Source organism: Trichogramma pretiosum, unplaced genomic scaffold (assembly GCF_000599845.2).
Source record: "Trichogramma pretiosum strain Unisexual culture from Peru unplaced genomic scaffold, Tpre_2.0 scaffold7, whole genome shotgun sequence".
NCBI classification, from domain to species: domain Eukaryota; kingdom Metazoa; phylum Arthropoda; class Insecta; order Hymenoptera; family Trichogrammatidae; genus Trichogramma; species Trichogramma pretiosum.
The window spans coordinates 156545-177912 of NW_019641639.1; the positions used below are offsets into that span (position 1 = coordinate 156545).

General features: G+C 39.0%; 3 protein-coding genes across 8 annotated transcripts; 1 reads left to right on the forward strand and 2 right to left on the reverse strand.

Moving 5' to 3' along the window:
- The first annotated feature begins 744 nt into the window (after nt 1-744).
- LOC106656334 (long-chain-fatty-acid--CoA ligase 4) lies at nt 745-17230 on the forward strand. 6 transcript variants are annotated; one of them, XM_014377266.2, is made up of 9 exons: nt 3957-4438; nt 9947-10070; nt 13689-14046; nt 14125-14493; nt 14575-14970; nt 15065-15377; nt 15456-15719; nt 15803-16078; nt 16160-16314. In XM_014377266.2, exons 2-9 carry the CDS (start codon nt 10051-10053, stop codon nt 16312-16314), a joined length of 2151 nt encoding a protein of 716 aa, XP_014232752.1. In that variant the 5' UTR covers nt 3957-4438; nt 9947-10050. The 6 variants fall into 6 exon arrangements, with proteins under 6 accessions (XP_023315255.1, XP_014232752.1, XP_014232755.1 ...); XM_014377267.2 differs by lacking the exon at nt 3957-4438 and adding an exon at nt 6953-7429; XM_023459487.1 differs by lacking the exons at nt 3957-4438; nt 9947-10070 and adding an exon at nt 745-848.
- A 136-nt stretch (nt 17231-17366) lies between these two features.
- On the reverse strand, nt 17367-18654 carry LOC106656163 (NADH dehydrogenase [ubiquinone] 1 subunit C2). The gene is made up of 3 exons (XM_014376860.2): nt 18396-18654; nt 17572-17715; nt 17367-17508 (listed from the first exon to the last, which is right to left on the reverse strand). Exons 1-3 carry the CDS (start codon nt 18565-18567, stop codon nt 17459-17461), a joined length of 366 nt encoding a protein of 121 aa, XP_014232346.1. The 5' UTR covers nt 18568-18654; the 3' UTR covers nt 17367-17458.
- Nucleotides 18655-18801: 147 nt separating this feature from the next.
- Nucleotides 18802-20238, reverse strand: LOC106656124 (DNA-directed RNA polymerase II subunit RPB3). The gene is made up of 5 exons (XM_014376810.2): nt 20022-20238; nt 19785-19929; nt 19498-19699; nt 19216-19422; nt 18802-19155 (listed from the first exon to the last, which is right to left on the reverse strand). Exons 1-5 carry the CDS (start codon nt 20105-20107, stop codon nt 18971-18973), a joined length of 825 nt encoding a protein of 274 aa, XP_014232296.1. The 5' UTR covers nt 20108-20238; the 3' UTR covers nt 18802-18970.
- Nucleotides 20239-21368: the final 1130 nt, after the last annotated feature.

Genomic DNA, 21368 nt, shown 5'->3' on the forward strand with positions numbered 1-21368 from the left:
TCATTAAAAGAATTGGCTGCGGAGTAATTTGACGGAAAAAAAAATTCATAAAACCCGTGGACGGTTGGGGGATACAATAACCCACGGACCGACGCTCTCGATAAGATCGCGCAATTTTTCGTCTTCAAATTTCAAAGTTAGTGCGATGTTGCGTCAGGCAGAGCGAGCGCGCGCGGCTTCTTTATTTATATTTTTTTTTTTTCAATCTTCGATCTTTGTCGTGAAAACTCAGTCGTCGCTTATCTGTCTAGTCCGAGCAGACGCGCACTCACTCGCTATTCTTATGACAGTGTATAAACTTGAAAATGTAGCAATCATCGCTCGGATTGGAATTAATCATCGCGGCGCGGCACAACTTTCCGAAGAGTCATTGTTACTCGGCGATTCGTTTGGGCTTTTGCAAAGGAGAGCGAGAAGAGAAAAGATCGCACATGGACGTCTGTGTATATCTTTCTCTTCGCGCTCGATGAGACGTATGTGAATTTGTTGCTATGCGGCGTGGCAATCCCGAGACGCATTATGCAACGCGCTCGTCTGCGAGCTGCTCCGGGGCTACTCGTGTGCGCGGCGGCTAGCGCGCTCGTCTTTAAAAATCGCGATAAAGCGAGAGCTTTAAAAAAGCGATAATTGTAACAGCGCGATATCCGTCGAAAATTCAATTATTGCTCCGATTTCAGAAAAATGTATTAAATGAAAGTCACCATTTCAATTAACTAAAGTCTAATTGATTATTATCTCCTGCAATTAAGGTGGAACAATAAGCGCGGCAAAGCGTCGACGGAAAAATCTCTCGAAAGATGAAGTTATCGGCGTGACGATCGAATACTCGTGTAAAGATTTCGGAAAAGGTAAGAATGCATATGGGTAAGGCTCAGAATTTTTTAAATAAACCTGCGCTCGTATGTCACCGATCTTGACGCGCTTTTGGTATGTTATAGTACATGGTAAAAAAGACCCAAAACCAAAATTTTAGACCCCCTCCCCCCTCCTACCCCCCACTTCCGGTATAAACGTCCATTTTCTATCTATATTTTTTCTGAAGGCCTGAAGCAATTAAAAAATCTGAAAAAATTCACAAAAATACTTTTCAACAATCCAAACAACCTTGAATTTTTTCAGATTTTTTGAGTGCTTCAGGCCTTCAGAAAAAATTATTGAAAATTTTGAAAATTCATATACGGCGCTACGATGCAATACAAAGCCCGATCTTTTTTTCCACTTATTTTTGACATCAAAATACATAACCTCAAATTTTTTCAGATTTTTTCAGACAGAGCGCTGGCGGTTTTTAGCCGAAAAACGCCCTTTTTTTACGAAAATAATTTTTTTAGGGCGATATGAAGCTTTAAAAAATCTGGAAAAATTTTTTTCTTGTTTTTCAGGTCAAAATACATAACCTTGAATTTTTTCAAATTTTTTAATTGAAGGCGATAGCATCTATGGCTAAAAAACGCTATTTTTATGAAAAACGGTTCCTGGAACCCAGAGGTTCCGGTAAAAAAATTTGAAAAAATTTTTTTCGAATTCCTTGTCAAATTTTAATAAATTTTGACCGTCGCAAAATTTCGATTGGAGCTTCCTAGCTCATTCTAGAGCATAACAAAGATTCGAGCGAAATTCTGAAGACGTTCATCACAATTACATTATTTTTCAAATTTCTTCAGAATTTCGCTCGAATCTTTGTTATGCTCTAGAATGAGCTAGGAAGCTCCAATCGAAATTTTGCGACGGTCAAAATTTATTAAAATTTGACAAGGAATTCGAAAAAAATTTTTTCAAATTTTTTTACCGGAACCTCTGGGTTCCAGGAACCGTTTTTCATAAAAATAGCGTTTTTTAGCCATAGATGCTATCGCCTTCAATTAAAAAATTTGAAAAAATTCAAGGTTATGTATTTTGACCTGAAAAACAAGAAAAAAATTTTTCCAGATTTTTTAAAGCTTCATATCGCCCTAAAAAAATTATTTTCGTAAAAAAAGGGCGTTTTTCGGCTAAAAACCGCCAGCGCTCTGTCTGAAAAAATCTGAAAAAATTTGAGGTTATGTATTTTGATGTCAAAAATAAGTGGAAAAAAAGATCGGGCTTTGTATTGCATCGTAGCGCCGTATATGAATTTTCAAAATTTTCAATAATTTTTTCTGAAGGCCTGAAGCACTCAAAAAATCTGAAAAAATTCAAGGTTGTTTGGATTGTTGAAAAGTATTTTTGTGAATTTTTTCAGATTTTTTAATTGCTTCAGGCCTTCAGAAAAAATATAGATAGAAAATGGACGTTTATACCGGAAGTGGGGGGTAGGAGGGGGGAGGGGGTCTAAAATTTTGGTTTTGGGTCTTTTTTACCATGTACTATAACATACCAAAAGCGCGTCAAGATCGGTGACATACGAGCGCAGGTTTATTTAAAAAATTCTGAGCCTTACCCATATATATATTTGTACTTTTATCAGTCGTGTAAACAATGTGCCACGAGCCAATTATATAAATTATATAAGCCCGTGTCCGCTACAGACCTAATATAACAGAGTCTTTGCCCCAGAAGTGAGCGATGCGCTGCCGCCGCTGCAATTCAAGACTGCGCGCGATATGCTCGATGCTTACATCACTATATCGCGGCGAATTATTCAGACGTCCGCTACAGAGGCACTTGTCATGCAAATCGAGGTCTCTTCACAAATTTGTGATTTATTGCCTTTTTATAAACGCGTGTCGGATGCGCCATTCGTAGCATATAGCAAACGATTTAATAATGTGCCTTTGAAGGCGCGCACATTTTCAGAGCCGATTCGCATGTGCATCATCGCAGACACTCCTAATAGTCTCGTAGTATAAGAAAAGAAAAAAGTCGCGGAGAGAAGCGTGCGCAGATTTATTGTCTTTCGAGGCTGGAGACGAAAAAAGCGTGTCACGTTTGCGTCGAGAAACTCTAGCTGTCTGTATAAGGATGACTATAAATAATAATATGATAATGCACGAAATCGAGCTAGTCGCGCGCGAGCGGCGAGATTGGAGAAAAATTAAATCACTCCTGTAACGAGTAAACTGAGAGTGTCAAAATTACCTGTGACGTATTTTTATCGCTTTCAATTCGAGATTCGCATTGTGGAATTGGGTTACCTTGATCGTTTTTCCTCCACTTTTTCATGTAATCTTCGACGAGCCGTTATGTCACGAATCGCTGTGTCACGCTCAACTAATCAAAAAACATAACTCTTATCAGAATCGTTTCGACTGGCCAAGAATTTAGAAAAAAAATCATCATCCAACCGGCGATTTTGAATGAAAAGTACTCATCTAAAATAATTCACATTCTCGTGTTATTAACGATTCGACACGAAGGTAATTAGCGATTTGCAATTTTCTCGCCGGCGATTTAAAGCCCATCAAAGTGTATTCTCGCGACGCGCGATTGGACCATTAAAAACCGCCCGTTAAAGCTCTCCTATTTGGCAAGGCTAGAATAATATTGTCGGTGAACATTTGTGCGAACGCGCGTATTATTATTATGCACGCGTATGATGCACGGGGACGCGCGGCAAGCTCTCGGATGCTGCGAACGGCAACGAGCGAAATTTTCCGAATATATCCTCTTGCTATCGAGCTCTCGAGTGTGCCGAGCGTCGAGGGGGATATACACCCACTCACCATGAAAATGCCATCATCCGTTGCATTCTTAGACGGATGTCTATAGTAATACGCATCGCTACGTGGAGTGTACGTACGTTGTTGTGTATGAAAAAGGCAATTGGAGTGCAAACGTCATCGTCGCAAAACACGTATAATATAGAATACGCCGTTGGTACGTTCGTGCACACACACGCACACACAAAGGCACGCGGTTACACACAGATATACGGAGCAAGAGACGCCGTCGAGTACATTACATTCGGGAGCGCGAGAGAGATGAGTGGGAGGGAGGGAGAGAGAGAGGCAGTGTGCGAAGTTGTGCGAACGCGCGCGTGGGCACCCTACCCCGCAGCCAGACTCAGCAGCGTAATGCCGCACGGCGCACACACGAGCACACGCACGGGCACATGGACGAACTCGGGACACGAACACAGCCGCGCGTACTACAGCTCTTCTCTCTCTCTCTCTCGTGCGCGCGGCCGAGCTAGAAACTCAGTTTCTGCTCTCTGCTCTCGTCAGTTTCGACCGTGAAGCCAAGCCGTTGCCAACGACTGAAAAGTTCGCTGGCTAGAGCGCGTACACGACATATACATATATAGCCGCGAATCAAAGTGTGCGAATAATACAGACGGGATTTACCCGAGTTATGATCGAGGTGATCGACGACTCGTAGACGTAACTCCGAGATCTCTGTGAATCGAGACATATTGAGCCGCGAGGGACAATCGACGACGCGAGAGAGCTTTGCTGCCCGAGACAACACGACAACTTGCCCTCATTGTATACATACGGCACACAGGAAGCTGCAGAAAAAGGTAGGCGTGTTTTCATCATCCCACAAGCCAGCTTGACTCTGCTCCTCCCTGCAATGTACCTGAATCATAGGAATTCGTTCGACCTGGCGAAATTTCATCGATCGAGTGGGCAATCGAGATTATTGATAACGTACGATTAATCGCGGGGCAAAATTACGTGATCGCTCGGTGACAAACATCTCGCGCGTGAGGTGTCAGTGATAAGAAGCTGTTACATTTGTGTACTCGATGCTATGTATCGGAGATGAACAACAGCAGGCGGCAGTACATGCGGGCGCGAGTTTGGGCCACGTGGTGCTTTGCAAAGCGCTTCTCTCGCTCGTCGTCATTGTGTCGTCGCTGCTGCTTTTATGCGCGCGGAGAGCGGAGCTGCGAATTCTCTTCTTCTTCCGCCTCGCTCGTTACACTCGCACATTCGGACCTTGGTATAGTTCGGAGTCGCTCGCGCGCCTCGTCTGTATATAGGACCTATATATCGTATACAACGCGCTCGCCACACGCAGCAAAGAAGCGCACGCGAACGCGTGAAAGGGGATAGCGTATAATACGGCCAAAAGCCAAGAGGACATAAAAGAAGAAAGGCAAAAAACGAATCGAGACTTATTCGCGCGCGTAAGGAGAGTCGCGCATATAATGATGTAATGTCAACAGGTTGTTTTTCGAGAAAGCAGCATTATAGGTAGAGTAGGCAGTAGAGCAGCTTTCTCAATTTTCCCTCTGGGCAGTACTCCGCAGAACGCCTCGCACTCTGCGTATAATTATTATTATAATTATTATTATGTAGCAGAACTCGCCGCTGCTGCACTGCACCGCGTGCGCGGCTCGCCAATAGGTACGATACACGAGCATATGCATTGGTATTGAGCGAATGATATTGCGCTGCGATCACGACTGGCCTGCTGCTGCGTGCCAGCCTTGCCGCAGCTTCGAATCGCGCCAACTTACCTATCCGTGCACGCGCACCTATTGCAGCGCGGCGGCTATATCCTCTCTGATTTGTGTACACTGTACATGTATACCTATACCAAGCGGGCAGCGGTCGAGTCTACAGATTGTCTCAAGGCTTGGCTGCTGCGTCTCCGCATCGCTCTCTCGACCGATTATCTAATTCTATAATTAACGCGTCTCCGCTGCAAGCTAAACTTAGGCGCATCAAAGCTCGGCGCAGCGCATACGATGTGCATCTCTCTCTCTCTCTCTGACCGAGCTATATAGGCTTTGCGCGCACTCCTATCTCCTGCTGCAGCAGATGCACTCGAAAGAGTCCGGCGAGTGCAAAACCACCAACCACCTCTGTACGTGCGGTATACCAGCGTTGAATTGAACTTGCAATTGCTACTCGAGCTTGCACGCGTATCCTTCGTTGCATCGACTGACTCGCTCGAGCTCGCGAACGCCAAAAAATGTTTTTCTTCTGCTGCTTTTTCTTTTCTTTCGTGACCGCGGCATCATTCATTTTTTATCACAAGCTTTGGTCGAGCTAAAAGCTGAACGACATGCACATGCTTGTAACATACTCTCCTACCAATCGTCCTACATTCGCGTTGCTATATTTGCTCACATCTATAGACATAATGTATACGTATCTTATTCTCTAGATCCTGCTGCAGATGTGTGTTATGTACTTCGCGCGCGTGTCTGCGTGCGTCACGTATGTGTGTTTGCTCCGCCCGTTTTATCTTTGCGTGCTTATCTTCCTGTGTCACAAATGCAGTATGCAGGTGACAAAATTTACCTACTTCGAGCATAAGTAACCAAAAAAAAACTACGAAAAATTCATTTAGCAAAATCAAAATCATATTGCAGACAAGCTGAGGGCATCGTGTGCGAATTGATGTATAGGTTATGTTCGTTTGTGCAATTCTTTTCTCTTATTTAGCACGATCCTCGCTTCGTCGTAACAGGTAGCTGCTGACTTTTCTTAGAATATGGGTCTGCATTAGCGCCATTAGCGTCTGTGTATAAAAATATGAACAGCCGCAATCGAAGCGTCGATATAAGGTACACAGTACCACTGAAGTGCACACGATCGCTGCTGAAAGAGTGGCTGCTATATATACTGAAAGAGTGACGACGAGGACAGCTCGTAAATACGCTATTCTTGACTGCATCCACATAGTTGATAGTATATTTACTCGGTACATACACATAATCGGTGCGAGCGTGTGCGTGTGCGTAACCTTGCGCTCGCGTTTGCACCTTATATCTCGTAGTACGGCACATCGTATCGCACGGCGAGCATATCGAGCGAGTCTCTATTGGGCCGATGCATCTATATCGAATGATTTGGTCATCTCCGAGCTGTTGTTTTTTTTTTTTTCGTTGCCCGTAAGCTCCGTAACACGCTGCAGCTGCCGCACGTTGACGTATATATAACTCGGCCACCACAGGAGTAGGGATGCGCGCACAATGTAGCGCGTATATATAATGATATAGGTAATGCAGGCAGGCAACGCGTAACTGCACATTTTATAATAGCCCGTGTTACGGGCCGAAGAGAGCTCCTTTTGCAGTTTTCTGCAGTGCGCGCGATACTATACGTCGTGATACTTACCTATGCCGCGTTCGCGGAACGAGCGAATGCATATCCTACCTGTGCTATAACGGGACTCGAATTGTCCAGAGTGAGAGACGCTAATTTAGCCGCTCGCGCACGATTCAAGTCGTGAAAAACGGAGCTTTTGACAGTTCAGTCTCGGCTCGGCGAATCTATCGAAAGCATCAAAGTTCCAGAGGGACGAGAGCGTCTGCTGCGAAACACGATCGATATAACCTCCAAGTGCTCCTCGTCCTGGCGACTTCGCAGGCTGCCTATACGTAAACACAATAGTCGCTGCTCAATCTCTTGCTCTCGTACCTGCTGTACTCGTTGTTATTTTGCGTCGATAAACCGAGCGATTACTTGTATATAATTGGAAATAATAACAGCAAAAAACCTCGGCTCTCAACTCTGCGCGTAACTCGTGTTCTGCTGCAGTTTTTCAGTCGTCTGTAAGTACCACATAATATACGAACAATAACATTGATCATTGTAATGGAGCAGTGCGTTCCGCGATTGGCCGCGCGCACACACGAGCTCGTTCCGTTTCGTGTGCGAAGAGTAAATTATTCAAGGAGAGCACGTGTAATTTTATCCAGCTGCTGCTGATCGTCGGCAGTGATAGCGATAAAGAAAAAATCGACTCGAGACTTTTCATCGTCCGATAAATTCATTTGTTGTGATTTGTTGATTGATTGGCTGGTGCCTGACGAGACTTCTTCTTCGAGCCCTATGATATACATATGTCGTCGGGAGCACACTGACACGGCGTCGAACGATTGCCATCAATTTCGTCACTATTTTTTCTCAAAAAACTTGTTAATTAAGCCAAAGGCTCGAGATTTCGTATCGAATTTTCTCTCAATCGAGTGCCCGCAGGAAATCTACTTTCACGCGGAAACAAAGACTCGCTGGGGTCTTTTTACTTCAGTTAACTTACGAGATATCGACGACGACGAGCCAATGTACCGTTACGAGTCACTGTGGATTCTGTGCAGTGTTGACACGCGACGCGATATTATGGAGCTGCATTTTTGCTGCATCGTTCATCGTAGCTCGTCCTCTTAACTCGCGTTGAACACGAGAGAACGAAATGAAAAGGAAAAATATTTTGCTCGATTAATAGTGATGAAGCATCTTTGTAATCTCGCTGACCTTGCACCCGAAAGAATCCCGCGGTATGCCAACAAAATCATGATCTGTGTATATACTGTATACGCATAATGTGGACGAGATGCTGTTACAGTTACCTCGTTGAGTTGGCCGGCGGTTTATTTTTAACGCGAAAGTGAAATTATCGAGCACGAGGTGTACGAATGTAATCGGCTCGTTCGATGATGAATTCTTCGTTCGAGTGGCCCGCTGTGCTTTCGCGATAAAACGAGCCAGACGCATAAGTCAAACTGAGCGATGGCTAAGTGTTACGGAATAAAACTTGGCGCGCAATGAAGGGAGAGAGCGTTATTATCAGTCGCGGCGTTGATGATAATGCGCGATTCGAATACATGCGCCTCTGCAATCAGTCTAATGGCCTATGTAATAAGCCGATTTTTCTCTTTTTCTCCATTTGTGTCTGTGTCTCTCGCTCTCTTATGTACTCTCTCGGCAGCGAGGACGCGCCGAGCATCCCACAGCACGTGGTGCATTGAAAAAGGGTTTGACATTGAACTGAATTTCGTTTGCTTGTACAGAAGGTGAAGTGACCGTTTAAAAATTCATCTATTTTTACCATGGCTCGCGCACTCGGTGGCGCAAGTTTTTTTTTGCTGGAATTGTTTTTAAGCGAAATTATTTCGGCCATCTCCGTGGCACTTATTTTTTTTTCTCTTACGAATCTTGTCGCTTATCGATGTTTTCTGGGTCACGCGGCAGTGAGCCCGCGCGACACTGACTTTTGACCCTTCCAACGTATTTTTCATAATCGAAAGTGATATTTAGACGTTTAGATAAAAGAAATTTCGACCAAACGAATTATCGTTGACGAGATTGTTCGTACAAACGGCAGCAATGGGCCATTAAAAATTTACGCGAAACTCCGATCATGGCTTTATACTTGGACGAAGCTATAAAATATATCGTGGGCTTTGTTTTTATGCCCTCTTCGTTGTTCCCGTTCAAATAATTTCGATTTTGGCCAATCAGTTACTGCTAATAGTGCCAAATAGTAAACTTACTAAATCACACTCCGAATTGCATTCGGTTTGTGTAGTCCCGCGGTTATTCAACTCCTCGTGAGTATATGTAAATTAATATCGTTCTTTCGCTCGAAAAAACATGTTTCGATGCATCGTCGCTTGTGCGCGCCCATGTCTCGAAACTCATTCGTTTCATACTAAAATCAAAACATTTTCACCGCTATACCATACTAGCCTCAATGAATTACGGTATATCTAATCACCGATTACGTATTCAGTTCATTTAATGTGCAATTGCCGCATTCGCTCAGAAAATAAAACAACAACTATTTTCTTTTTCAACTCAATAATATTTAAAATTCTATATATTTCGCATTTCTTATAATTCATGTTTTCTATGTGCTTTCCGGATGACGACATCTTCAACGTTATAGTCGATTTTTATCAAAATAAGAACGTATTCACGTAATGAACAAATATTTTATCGATTTTAAAGCTTATATTCTACTTTTATGATGCTAATACGATCTAGTCGATTTTGATGCAGGAATGAAGTTATGAAAATTCCTTGTTTAATGAATCTTGGTTTCCCAGAAATTAATTTAATTATTGAACTTTGCTTGACCTAAAAGTAAAGCCTTTGACAATTAATAACAAAACCGAACAGCGGTATTTGAAAAGTTAATAATGTCATGCTCGCATTATGTTACAATAGTAAAAACATAGAGGGAAAATTATATCTATAATTTAATATGTAGTTCATAAATAAATCCATCATAAAAAATTATTTTTTTTCATAAATTTTTGTATATAACGCAAATATATTTTTTGCAGTTGTGTGTCACATAAAAGCGTGTGTATAGAGAAAAGACATTTAGTGAAAAATACAAGTTATCTATCGATCGCTTCAACGCAGGCAGACACACACACATATCACCATGATTGTCGATAACAGACAGTGAGTTAGCTATGTAGTTATTAAACTTTAGTATAATGTATGTGTTAGCACGTATATAGATAATGATGTAGCTTATACCACAGAGTTATTATGTATATTTTATAAATTAATATACAAAACGATTGCATGACCAAAGTATTTAGCATTTATACGATTAGCGATTTTTTAAATATCTTCATAGTTTGTACATACATCTATCTAATTTGATTTCATTATCTTTTATTTATAAATATATGGCACCGATTCTCACAAAATTTTGTACGATTTTTACCACTTACTTTTTGCTTCCAACTTTTTTGATTAAATATTTGATTTAGAATAGTTTTGTCAAACTTCTTATGTAATACATTGTACCTTAGTAAACATATTGTTTTCAAATTTAGCACTTTTTTAATTTCAATAATCTTTAATATCTATCAAGTGTTCTTCATCGAGCGATCTCATGTCGCCGTCAAGGACAAGCTCAATAAAAAAACATCTCCAGCTTGACTTTCTCTAAAAAAATAATTCAATTTTATGTAATCTTATTATCTGCTAACTCGAAGAGTACTCGAGAGCAAACGAAGTAAAAACGTTATTGTAATTGGACAAGAAGTAAATTAAATTTCATGAATATTATTTGAAATTGCATATTTGAAATTATCCGCCCTTAATCCGTTAAAAGGAAGACAGTTAAACATTGAAAATGAATCAACAACGAAGAAAATTAGTATCGCGAACGCGACGTTCTATCCAAATTAACGCAAATCTAAATAGCTTCGACAAGCGTGTGTCAACTCAGCTAAGTAATGCAGTTCCGGGAGTGGATGTATAAGAAAGAAAAAAAAACGAGTCGCTGAAAGCTCCGCATCATATCGCTATCACGTATACACTGTCCACGTGCAGATATACAAGCGCCGATATCTATATTGTCTGTATATTGAGATGTTGTGTAAGAACAAGCTCTGAAGAAATATGACATTAATGTGTCAATCGTCGAGCACATCGAGTTGACCTAAACATTTTTAACGTGCTATGCAGCTCTTGCGAGCACGACGAAAGTTACGAACAATTGATAACGTTTTATCCGCAATTTAAGAATAGTTGCGACGTTACGAAATTTCGTGGATTTATCGGAACGCCGCGCGCAGTGAAAAAAACAAATTTGTTAACCGGCCAATGGAAAACTCATTACTCGCGGAAAATAAATACTTTGCTCGCTTCTTCGTCGAGTCCTTGACATTTTCATTCCAACGGATACTTAATTATAGCGCATTCGTACTGTTATTTTCTCGATCGATTGTCGACGAGCTTTTTCCTCTATTTTTTTTCCAAGCAAAGCTCGAGAACACGTGGCATGATTGAATTGACCGTTGGAAAATAAATCTGATGCGTCTTTTCATATAGGCATGTATAGCCGTGCACGTGCGACGATCGTAAACGATTTGGTCGTAGAGTCGTGTTAGTTAAAAGGCTCGAGTCATCGTGACCAAATTCACGCACTGCTATGTGCGCGCATGAAAGAAGCGCAATAAAAAATAATAAATCCCGACGCCTATAATGCCAGCGTGTGCGTATATTTCGATTCGTTGCAAGTCATTCTAATTTCGGTTGATTCAAATGTATCGTCTGGCGACTGGAGCCGCGTCAAGAGAGGACAGCTTTTCTTTAATCGAATTAACAAATTCAGAAATCTTGGGCTGAATCGAATAGCGGCCGATTCGAGTCGCAAACGAGCGAATTGAAAAAGATGACGACAGATCGAAGTTGCGTACATACGCTTCCGCGACGGACAAAAAGAAAAAGATGCGACGACAGGCTCGACTCGGGACGGGTCTTCGCTTTGTAATAATTTTCATCCGATTATCGGGGCTGTCGCGCGTGCAGCTTTGTATAAAAGTATCTATAGGCGAGCAAAGCTCTCTCGCATGGATAAACGTTATGAGGCGCAGCGGTGCGCGCGCTAAAGCCAAGAAAGAGAACGAGCGGCCCGCCAAGTATATAATATATAAAAGTGCAGCTCGCGCACCGGAGTTATAGAGCCAGCCTGTTGAGTGTGTGTTTGCCTACACGACGCTTTTTGTTGTAATCGAGTTACCTGCCACTGTTGCTGCCACTGCGCTCGTGCTTCCATTGTGAAACACGATCGTCTCTGCGCGCGTTCTGTTTTTCCGCTTGAGCCGCGCGCGCGCGTGCAAGCACATGACACACGTGTGCCGTATAATATGTTTGCTATTATTCTTAACTTTATCGACGGGACTCGCAGCTGCAGTTTTTTTTTAATCATTCGAAGCGCGCGATTAACGATGCGCAATAAATCTCGATAAAAAAACTTTCCCGCAGCCACGCGTGCAACCGATCTTTTCGGCCCTCCGGCCAAAACGAAAAAGCTGGTTCTTCCTGTAGAATTCGTGAAAATAAGTATGCACACCCATAAAGCGAAAAAAGAAAGCCTCGGAGCACCTGTGATTATCAGCCGAGGCGATTGTACGTGCCCTGAAACTTTCCAGTTTTCCTCTCCTAGACGCAAGCTTTTTAGAAATTCCTTCAATATTCAATAATTCATCGAGAATTCTCGAGACGCTGTACGATACACAAAACAATGCATCATTTATAATAGGATACAATCTAAGTAATTAACTCAGTCTCGTCGAGCGATTTTTTATTCTCTCTCAGATAAATAGAGTCTCGGCAAAAGCATTAAATATTAATCGCGTTTTCAAAAAAATTCGATGAAAAAACGTACGACTAAAGAAAGAAATTATTGCACAATAGTGTCCGGCGGCTGTATGTTCACGTGTTTATAGAATTGTACAACATTTTTATCGTTGATGTACGAGCATTGGCAGTAAGTAACGAGAAACTTACACAAGAAATGTGGAATATCACTTGAGTTACTCGCCACTTGTTAGCATATATTGATTGAGTATGCACTCAAAACTTTGAAACCACCTTTGCACCCTAGAGAAAGGGGAAGCGAGAAAAAAATGTCACTTCGAAAAAATCGTCTCAAAACAAAATACATAATTATTGTTACTTGAAAATTTATAAAAATAATCGAGCACATTAGTGCTTATTGTAATTTTTTAAATGGTACCGATCTATCTCTGTGCCTTTTACTTCTTTCAATTTACGGGTGGTAAAATAAAATGTCTTTGGAAAATATATTTGAAAAAAATTAATCGTTCCAAAAATATTTTGAAGACCATTCATGTGATAACATTTTAATCACAAATACTCTTTTATTTTTTCTTTCATTCATTGCAAACACATATTGACAAGATCAATATAATTATTCGTGCAAAGCTTATCGCAAACAAAAATGACAACCTAACAGAAAACACACATTGCATTTCATTATATCTTCGTTTATTTCTCATCGATGTTGTACACATGACACAAATTTTCAGTTTCAATATTTAACAACAGTAGAAATCACTTATCCTATGCTTATTTGATCAATTTCTTACTTTAGCTTGTATAATGTTACTATTATTATAATATAATGATAATGAATATAATTCAAGTATTAGTAATGTTTAAAAGAAAGAACTTATATACTATAGCTTGAATTTCGATAAGATTATAAAATAACTCGTTAATCATCATAGTTTAAATATTTGGTATTTTTTTTTTCAGAGATAATATGGACAACATGTGGATAACGGGCACCGTGGGTGCCATAAAAGCCCTATCCTACGTCTACGATCTTTTCACTTTCCCCGTGTATCTGCTGCTCCAGCGGCCATGGGAGAAAAGGAAGCGATCCAGGCGCATCAAAGCCAAGCCCGTAGAAAAAGACGATCATTTTGTAATTTATCGCAATATCGATCCGATCGGCGAGATGCATTCACAATTGGAAAATCAAAAGATCGATACCCTCGAAGCTATGCTGAAGTGGGTTGCCTCGGTGCACGGCAACAAAAGGTGCTTAGGTACAAGGCAAATATTTGCCGACGAAGACGAGATACAACCAAATGGACGAGTATTCAAAAAGGTACATTTTTCTTACTTGGACATCTGAATGGTTTATTCGATATTTTGGTTACAATGCGTATCTTTTTCCCTCATACAGTACAAAATGGGCGAGTACCAATGGAAAAGCTTCACGGAGGTCGAACAGACTGCCGCATCGTTCGGACGTGGTCTCAGTGATCTCGGACTGACGGCTCGTAAAAATATTGTCGTTTTCGCAGAAACTAGAGCCGAGTGGATGATTGCTGCCCATGCTTGTTTCAAACAGAATCTCACGATTGTCACTATATACTCAACTTTGGGCGATGATGCTATTGCTCATGGTATCAACGAGACCGAAGTCGATACAGTCATTACCAGCTTCGACCTCTTACCTAAGTTCAAGAAAATCTTGGCTAAAACACCCGATGTAAAGAATATCGTTTTTATGGAAGATCAATTGAAAATTGCCGATGTCAGCGGTTTCAAGGTATGTACTTGAATATTATGAATCTTTTTGTTTTATTTCTATGAATTATCTATAGTAATTTTTTCAATTTATAAACCACAGGAAGGAGTTCGAATTATACCGTTCCAAGAGGTCATCAGTGTCGGCAACAAATCAAGCGCACCATCGATTCCGCCAAAAGGTGACGACACGGCCATCATTATGTACACGTCGGGCTCGACGGGAGTACCTAAGGGTGTGCTTTTGTCTCACAAAAATGTTATTGCAACGCTCAAAGCCTATTGCGATGCTGTTGTCATAGAAAATGACGACGTATTTATGGGATATCTTCCCTTGGCTCACGTTTTCGAACTACTTTCCGAAAGCGTTTGTTTGCTCAACGGCGTGCCGATTGGCTACAGCTCTCCCTTGACCATGATCGATTCCAGCAGTAAAATAATGAAGGGCTGCAAAGGAGACGCTAGTGTACTTCACCCGACTTGTCTGACAGCCGTACCCGTAAGTTTATTCATACAGTCGAGATTGATCCATGTTAACAATAATTCGTTTTTTTACTTCTTCGAAACTAATCTCTATCTTTTCCGCTATTCAGTTAATTTTGGACCGCATATCAAAGGGCATAAACGAAAAAGTTAAAAGGGCTGGACCTTTCACACAAGCAATATTTAATTTTGCTTATGAGTACAAATTGAAGTGGACCAAGCGTGGCTACGACACACCCATTTTCAACAGAACCATTTTCAACGCTGCCAAGCAAGTTCTTGGTGGTCGCATGAGATTGATCCTTGCCGGTGGGGCACCTTTGAGCCCAGAAACTCATATGCAAGTTAAGTTATGCTTATGCGTTACCGTTACTCAGGGTTACGGATTAACCGAAACTTGCTCCTGCGCTACTGTTATGGATGGTGAGTAATTTTTTTTAATATTGAAATGATTTATTAAATATCGGGGCGCGATTTAACTGAAATTTTTTGTCTACGCAGCTTATGATAGAAGCACTGGAAGAGTTGGAGCCCCGACTACTGGTTGCGACATCATGTTAGAAAATTGGGAAGAGGCTGGATACAGAGTAACCGATACGCCTAATCCTCGAGGTGAAATTGTTATTGGAGGAGATAATATATCAGCAGGATACTACAAACTTCCTGATAAAACAAAGGAAGATTTCTTCATTAGAGAAGGCAAACGTTGGTTCAGAACTGGAGACATTGGCGAAGTTCATCCTGATGGAGCTATAAAAATCATTGGTAAGCGCCATTACACCGTTTAAAAGAAAATTTCACTTTTCAATGTCAACATTTTAAGTAATTCCTCTTTTTTTTAATTACAGATAGGAAAAAGGATTTAGTAAAGCTTCAATTTGGAGAATACGTTTCTCTTGGAAAAGTTGAATCAGAACTGAAAACATGTTCGCTAGTGGAGAATATCTGCGTGTATGGAGATGCTAGCAAAACCTATACTGTAGCTTTAGTCGTGCCAAATCCTCGTCATCTAGAAGATATCGCTAAAAATCTAGGAACAACATTCTCTTCCTTCGAAGAGCTATGTAACAATCCGAGGATAGAAAAAGCCGTTTTGGATGCATTAGTAGAACATTCTAAGAAATGTAAGTTTCGATATTTGCATGTATAAAATATCTTAAAAGTATATTCAAGTACAACACAAATCAATTTGCGTTTTGTTCTAGGTGATCTTCAAAAGTTTGAAGTTCCTGGTGCTGTGAAATTAGTTACAGAAACATGGTCACCAGATATGGGTCTTGTAACTGCTGCATTTAAACTGAAGAGAAAAGCCGTACAAGACCGCTACAAACATGAAATAAGCCGAATGTATGCTTCGTGATATATGCAAGAAAAAAAAGCGAAAAAGAGCGCATAGCACAACTAAATGTTTCCCTAAATAAATTTCCGCAAGCTATGCGGTTTTTTTCTATGTTTAAAAAAACTGTGCATGAGATTGATAATCAAGAAGTATAGTTCATACAACATATGCAGCTTTCTCGAATACAAGGAGCTATTCTTCCATGATGGGTAATGAACTAATCATAATGAAGATATTTAGAAATACATTTTTACACCAACCAAATAAATTAATTTAAAGGAACACCTCGCCAAAAATGTCTCGCTTCACAAACAGACGAAATGAGGTGTGAATATTTTGAATTGAATCTAATACATATGTCCATTATAACATGAATTGGAAAACAATATTATAAAATACTTAATTTGTATTATGTATTAAAGATGTATGTACTAGTTTAGGCATTGAATATTTCATATACCATAAGCCTTATAAGTGCATCTATTTTACGACTATTTAAATTGAACATTGTCTTCGAATATATCATTTTTTAGTTAATTTTACAAATTTTTTAATTAATCTCCAAATTCAGTTACTGTTACGCCATAAAAAATTGGTATAATGCTCATAAATTATTCTTGTTAAAAAGTTGTGTATGATAAATGTAAAACTACGTATGAGTAATTGTTTTGTTATTTAGGTATGAATGGGTAAGCAAGGAAATGGCTGTGTAATTTTATTTTAAAATTGTAATAATTTATTGTGTGAGAGAAGAAATAAAATTACGAACATGTGTATATTATTAAATGGTGTGATTTTTTTAAAGGTATGAATGAGTGGCTGTAAAATATGAATTGCTTTAGTTGTAGACAAGCGTTGAAGTTTTTGATTATAGCTGAATATTTTGAATATCATATTACAATTTTATAAAGTGGCCTACTATTGTAAAGAAAAATAATTATTTATGTGATGTAATTCTTTAAATAAATTTTGTGGAAATTAAAGTTACATAAAATATTTTGTGTGTTCATTTCTTTCTCACCCTGAATGTTTTGTTATAAGAAATAATCTAAAGAAGAACAAATAAATTTTCAACTAGTAACTTTATTTTTATCTTAATTTTTTCAAAATCATTCATATTTACACATTAATGAGATAATGATCTACACCAATTGTTTTAACAAACTTAGCGGCAAGGGTACCATGCTTCAAGAACATCATTCCATGTTTTTCTCTCTGAAAAAATATCATTCAAATATAACAAGCAATGTAAATGAAAATATCAAAATATGATAATACCTGGTTCAATAAAATCTTCTGGATGTAACTTAATGTAATGTCTCAGAACTGCATCTCGCTCAGCTTCTCGATGGTATTTTGCATCACGGAATACTTTAGCTAAAGTTAGACCGATACCCAGAGCAAGACCATGTCTTGGCATACCTTAATAAAATGAAAAATTTTTTTTATATTTCAAAGTGTACAATTTAAGAGGACACCAAAGCCAACCAAAAAATCTAATTTTCAATCTTGTTTTTTGAAACTTCTACTAAATATTTTTCTTAACGGCTCTGTAGTATCCCTATAGATTATCAAAGTTAAGGTTGCCATAGAGATTTTTAGGATAATATTCATTAGATATTTCAAAAAACAGCATTGAAACTTTGAAACCTCCTTAAATAATTTCAGAGAATAGGTAGAATAATTTAATAAGTAATATCAAAACAAAAACTCGAAAATTGAGTTGATGAAGAATTTTAAAATCAAAAGTAGTAAAAGATTGTAAAATAAAAAGTAAATACTTGTGAAGTTACTCGTAGTAACTTATGAAATTCAAAGTAGTAAGTTGAGAAATAAAAGAAAATATTAAATAATTCAATACAATTAAATAAATAACAACATCCTACTATCAACATTTGAGTCAGGGTTAAGTGTTATTGTATTCAACTTTGCAGTATCCATGTGTCATTGCATAACACACAAGCTTAACAATGTATCAGTCAGATTTATTATGCATTTAATAGTAGATGAGTCAGTAGTGAAAGGTACAAATTTTATGGATCCACTTGAAGTTAGATAAATCAAGTTTTGACAGTAGTAAAAAAAGAATACGAAATACTTACTGGCGTAAAAGGGTCTGGATTGAATGTAATTGAGGAATAGTGTCCCTCCCACAGTGAATATAGGCCAGGTAATCCAATGGTAATTTTTAGAAATGAAATTTTCTTGATAAAGCGGATCCGGGGACAATAGATCCAATGCCCACTGGATTTCTGGATTATCGGAGGTACTCATTCTTGTTTATTGTTGATCACAAAAATCAGGAATAAATTTGCTAGCCTGTGAACCAGCTAGCAGACTCCATCCATCGAGCACTAAGGCCAGTAGAGATGGAACTTCTGAATTGAGTTGTTAGCGATACAAGCAGCGCCACTCAAAATAAGGTGGTTGATAGTTGAACAAAGATTAAATGGCTGGTGTTAAGAAGAATTAAGGTTTTTTTTTGGAATTAATTTATAGCACTGTTGATTCTCAAATTATCAAAATAATTTTTATTTAAATTTGCGAACTTATTATAAATGTTCATTGAATGGATCATTCTTTGTAATTTTATTCAATTTAATACTCTTAATATAAAAATATTCATACAAATTTCTAAGAAATTTTTTTTTTCACGTCTTACAATGTAACAATTAACTTAATGATGTATACTAAGAGCGTCATTTTGAACTTCATGGCTGAGTTGGGTCTGCAAATTTGATAACTTATTTTTAAGTGCACTGACACCCATAAGTACAATGTTCTCTGGTTTCAAAGCTCCACTACCCTCCACATTGAAGTAATACTTGTTGGGTTTACTCTCCCAGTTAAATGGAGCTTCGTCTGTAACAGGTAAAATTTTTTAGTCACAACTTTTATGACTATAGAGTTTATGAAACTTACATTCGCCCTCTTCTAACAGAGAATATTCAGATTTAGGCCAATCTTCAGGTTTTGGATATAAAGTATGTCTCATTGAATTATCTGGATCATATTCAAAGCATACTCCTGCAGTCGGATTCCATTTTGCATGTTCTTTACCAAAACCTTTTTTAGCATATGCCCTAAGTTTAAGTTCTTGTCCCTTACGTAATTTTACAATAAGAATTTCTGAAACCATGAAGAATAATTTTAATAATTTTAACAATTTTACTAAATTAGATAGTTATTGTAGAGTCCAATTACCATCTACTTCTCCGTATTCTTCATCTTCATTACTTTTACTAGTTACCGGGACTACTCTGGGATCACTGGTTTTTAAATCTCCTGTTGTGACGTGTCTTGTTTTTTCATCCCCGCATTTGACATCAAGAGTAAATTCTACACTACATTCAGGGCAAAAGTCCATGCAGGTACAGTCTCTTGTGTATTGAATTCTATCAACGACCTTTGAGCAAAAAGTTTTATTGATATATTATTTAAATTTCTAATCATGAACTTTTATGATTCAATGTAAAATGATTGATTCAAACCTCATCACTTGTCAATGGAATCATTCCAACTCTATGAGCTAGAAATTCATCACTTAAAACTGTCGAATTAGCTTCTATTTGAACCCAGTCGATAGCCATTGTGGGAGTTTCAGCAATAAATATTCGTCTTAAACTGTTAGCGACACTGTTGTAAATAAAGAAGAATGTAATGAAAATTGATTTAAAATTTGAAGAAAAATACGTAATACTTTAAACGTAGAATAACATATAGGTTACCTGAGATCAGTTTCTTCTACTTGAAACTTGATGAATTCTTCTGTCAATTCCGAAATGTAAACAAGAGGCTGGTTTGCGTACGGCATTTTGACTCTTGGATATTTTTCGATAAAAAACACAAGTAATTTTGGCAAGTGACAAATAAAAGTAGTCTGTAAAGTGTAAACACAGAAGACGACGTAGGAACGAGTGTCTGACTGCTTGTGCCGGCTTTGATTTTGTACACCTCGCGATGTTAGCATTGTAGCGCTTGTGCTGCCACTGACAGTTAAAAAAAACGGACAAAAAGATAACTAATACCGCACAAGTGTAACTTAATCATTGACTTGTACCCGTCTAGAGAGTGCTTATAAATTCGTGGCCGGTGCAATGATTATCAAGATGACTTAGCGGGCTGCTGCGAAATAGAAGTGTCAAGTGGTCTGTGCATAGAAAAACGGGTAATATAGCTTCGCTTTCGGCGCAAGACATAATATAGTTATAAATTATTTTCAACGTTTGCAAACTACGCACGTGTGAAACTCGTTGCGAGAAAAATGTCGCTGGTTGATGAATCTACGAGATTTTTGACGCTTTCGAATTTTTTTTGTGCGTATATATGAAACAAAAACGATAGGTTTAAACGTTTAATTCATTCGATGCTGGTACATAATAATAGATTGCGTGTGGGAAAACGTGGCGAGTGACAGCGTTCGAATTGCGTACGACGGTTGTAATTATCCATTGTTAACAATCTAATCCGAGATAATCGAAACTTGCATTTGCATCGTTTTTAATTACCGTCGGAGCGTCGAATAAAAATATAGTAGTGACTCGCTGTTTGCACGTCGAGCTGAATCGTTTGCGGACGCTGAAATATACAACGTTTGATTAAAACGATCGATAAAAATCGATTATTTGCAATGAAAAATAACGCCGATTTTGCGAGGAAAAGCGACGACGATAGAATTCCGATGAGCGCGTATACGTACGAGTATGACTTGGATGTGTCGACGAATGAAAAATAGTTTGACAGCAAAAAAGCAATTGATACAATGATATAGGCATTGTTTTTGTTTATTTTTGATTAAATGCTGTAAATCGTACTGTAGTGCTATGCTATATAATATGCATTATGCACTATTGTAGTTTCGAGAGGAGATGAACGGCTAGATTTATGCAGGAGCACATTTATCTTTCGAATTAGCATTCGGGTCCCGAACTCAAAATTTCTAAATCTTGTAGGACGCAATCATGCCCACGAGTCGTTGTGCTTTTTATTCGTCGTCCACGCAATTCAAAACGAAAGCTCGTAAGGTACACGTAATAGCCGATTCAGCTGTACCCTCGATCGAAGCTTTAATGGCA